At 59.1% G+C, this 3095-nt stretch overlaps 1 protein-coding gene across 1 annotated transcript; it reads right to left on the bottom strand.

Annotated features, from left to right (window-relative positions):
• Positions 1–83: 83 nt before the first annotated feature.
• On the bottom strand, positions 84–3070 carry LOC104497296 (prolyl 4-hydroxylase subunit alpha-3-like). The gene is made up of 7 exons (XM_010140538.1): positions 2897–3070; positions 2403–2467; positions 1928–2087; positions 1359–1421; positions 1008–1076; positions 375–471; positions 84–173 (listed from the first exon to the last, which is right to left on the bottom strand). The coding sequence occupies exons 1-7, from the start codon at positions 2984–2986 to the stop codon at positions 103–105; spliced, it is 615 nt and encodes a 204-aa protein (XP_010138840.1). The 5' UTR covers positions 2987–3070; the 3' UTR covers positions 84–102.
• Positions 3071–3095: the final 25 nt, after the last annotated feature.

Below are 3095 nucleotides of genomic sequence, written 5' to 3'. Positions count from 1 at the left end.
CGCCCCCCCCCCCGCTCCTTGTTCTCGCTGGCTCCTCGGGGACGCCCTGTGCCAGAGTGGCTTTGCCACCCACGAGTGCCATGTCCTCGAGCCCACGGTGGCTCAGGCTTGCGGGTCAGCGCTGCACGGCCGCCGAAACTCCTGCCCATGCTCGTGGATCCACTTATTTGCCACTGGAAGGGACAAGGACAAGGATCCCCATCTGTCTTCACCCTCCTGCACCACCCTCTGACCCTGCTCTGGTGTTGGTGAAATGTTTTTTCCCTGTTATCCAGGATTTTCCTGGGTTCCCGACCCCTCTTGCCTCCCCACAGGCAGAGCCACCCCTCCAGCCCCATGTCACCTTGGAGTGACACTAGGTCACCATCTCTCACCCCACTTGTCCCCAGCCAGGACGGGGCAGCCGGCATGCAGGGTGTCCCCATCACCGTCACCATTCCTCCGCAGGTTCCACCAGAAGAGAGCTGCGTTCTGCAGAGCAGAGAGGAGTTTGCTACCCCAAAAAGGAGCCTGGAGCCCCAGAGTTGGGGTTTGGAACCCCAAAAATAGAGCTGGGAGCCCCGAGGTTGGGGTTTGGCACCCCAAAACAGAGCTAGGAGCTCCAAAATCTGGGTTTGGAACCCAAAAACAGAGCCTGGAGCTGTGGAATTGGGGTTCGACTTCCCTCGAAGGGAGCCCAGAGCTCCAAGGATTGGGTTTGGAACCCCAATACAGAGCTGGGAGATCTGGGGATGAGGTTTGGCACCCCAAAACAGCTGGGAGCCCCAGAATCGTGGTTTGGCACCCCAAAACAGAGCTGAGAGACCTGGGGTTGGGGGTTGGCTCTCCTCAAATGGAGCCAGGAGCCCCATGGCAGGGGTTTGGCACACCAAAACAGACCAGGGAGCCCCGGGGTTGGGGTTTGGCATCAGGACAGGTTTGGCCACAACTCTCTGCGAGAGACAAGACATGAGAAAGCAGCGGCCCCCCTTCCCTGCTCCCTGGGGGCTCGTGCAGGTCCCCCTCACCTTAACCACAGGCACACTGAAGTTAGCGTAGATAAAGGCTGTGGAGCCGCCGGCCTCCACCGCACTCAGCTGGAAAAGGAGCAAAAATATGAGCCATGGCCCTGCCTCCCCATCCTGCTGTGATATGGCTGCTTTTCTCAGGTAAACTGAGGCACAAAATGTCTCTTGGTCCCCCACAGCTCACTATGAAATGGTACAAGCTCTTAAATACGCTGCATTTGCTGTCATTCGACAACCCACCAAGGCCCGATTTAGGGCTGCCCTCACCCATCTCCAACCTCGTTCACTCTGAACCCTACTGATGACCACACAAGAGCAATCTCTCCAGCCTGGAACTGAGGGAGGACTCACATAGATCATGACCGTGGCGATCCTGTTGCCCGACTTCATTCTGTAAAGGGGGCTCTTCCTGGACTGCCCCAAGAGCGAGGAAGTGGGGACAGTCAGTCCCATGGGGACGGACAGTCCCACACTGACACGGCTTAGCCTGGAGACACCTCATGGCCTTAACAGCTTCAAGCTGCCCCCAGGGAAATCCCTCTCTCTTCCTTCTTTTCTCTCCCTCCCTTCCTCCCTTCCCTCTTCCCTCACCTCCTTCCTCCCCTTGCCCCCCCTCCCAGGAATATCCCAGGAACCAACCCAGGGATCACCATCCCAGGGATGCGCCACCCGGAGGGACCACTGCAGGGTCCACATCCAGGAACATGTGAGGGACCAACCCAGAGACCACCTCAAAGACCCCACAGGCCACCTCCAAGAACATCCCAGGGACCATCTCAGAGAACCCTCGGTGACCATCTGAGACACCACCCCAGGATCTCCCCAAGGACCATCCCAAGACCTCCACAGGAACCACTCATGGAACCACTCCATGGACCACCCCATGACCAACCCGTGGACCAACCAAGCAGCTCCCTGACCGTGGCATGGTCGAAGTGCGGCTCGTAGTGGCCTCCCAACCCGTAGTTGACCACCTGCAGGTACTCGGCATAGGGTGGCCGCAGGTCCAGTCCAGTGATGGCAGCAATGCGCTGCTCCAATGCCCGCACCGCCGGGTCAGCTGTGTCCTTCAGCCAGGCGCTGCAGTAGAACCCCACCTTCAGCTCCCCCGAATTCGCGCGTGGCTTGGGCTGGGTGTGGAGGACCTAGACCTCCTCAGCATGGCTTCACTGCCACCTTGGTGGTGGCAATGGGGCCATGGTGGTCCCGTTGGCTGGAGGACAAGGAATGGGGTGGCTCCTACCTCTTGCTTATCCGATACTCAGCTTTCTGCTGCTTCTCCCCGGAGGCGACCACAGACCTCTGCAGCTGGAAGACACATGGCGGGGGGGGTGGTGGTGCAGGTGGCCATGGTGGTCCCGTTGGCTGGAGGACAAGGAATGGGGTGGCTCCTACCTCTTGCTTATCCGATACTCAGCTTTCTGCTGCTTCTCCCCGGAGGCGACCACAGACCTCTGCAGCTGGAAGACACATGGCGGGGGGGATGTTGCTGCAGATGGCCCACACCAAGGAGGGGCCACAGCTGAGATTGGAACTGGGAGGTTTATACCAGCTGGTGGCCAAACATCCCCACCCCACGGTGTCCCACTGGGGTGATGGACATGGTGACACCAGTTGGATCCAAAGCAGTTGGGTGTCACCAAGTCAAGTCTGGCTGGGAAGATGTTTAGGTTCATGCAAGGACCTGGTTTCTCCCCAAAATCTTCTGGGGGGCTCAGATGAAGCTAAGCTGGGCTCATCCCACCCCGGGGTCTCACTGCAGAAGGCTTTAGCTAAGTCCTGGCTTAGCCTCCTATCTCTGCATGCTCAGGGTGGTCCACCCTGGACCACTAGCTCTTGCGACACCCTTCTCCAGGAGAGGGACATCCCTGGGGACAGGGAAGACTCACCCAGGGTCCTGCTAGCCCCTTGATGGTCTCAGCCTCGGCATCGCTGATGAAATCATGGTACAAAGCCACGTAGGGCTGGACCTGGACCATCTCCTTCTTGGCAGGCTGGAGCAGGAGGTAGGGGCTGCCATTGGTCTCGTAGGAGCAGCTGAGGTGTGGAAGATGCTCTGGGGCTGTCTGGGGAGAGAGAGAGGATCAA

Source organism: Buceros rhinoceros, unplaced genomic scaffold (genome assembly GCF_000710305.1).
Source record: "Buceros rhinoceros silvestris isolate BGI_N320 unplaced genomic scaffold, ASM71030v1 scaffold7110, whole genome shotgun sequence".
NCBI lineage: Eukaryota > Metazoa > Chordata > Aves > Bucerotiformes > Bucerotidae > Buceros > Buceros rhinoceros.
The sequence above is the reverse complement of the archived record's forward strand: the minus strand, read 5'-3'. Positions and strand labels throughout refer to the sequence as shown.

What these genes read in the sequence shown, in the direction of transcription:
- LOC104497296 (XM_010140538.1), bottom strand. Translation starts at nt 2,986, where the DNA reads ATGGTCCAGGTCCAGCCCTACGTGGCTTTGTACCATGATTTCATCAGC. An exon ending in AGGGGCTAGCAGGACCCTGG is followed by an intron (nt 2,468 to 2,896) that starts GTGAGTCTTCCC and finishes TGTGTCTTCCAG; the next exon opens with CTGCAGAGGTCTGTGGTCGC. An exon ending in CGCACTTCGACCATGCCACG is followed by an intron (nt 1,422 to 1,927) that starts GTCAGGGAGCTG and finishes CTCTTGGGGCAG; the next exon opens with TCCAGGAAGAGCCCCCTTTA.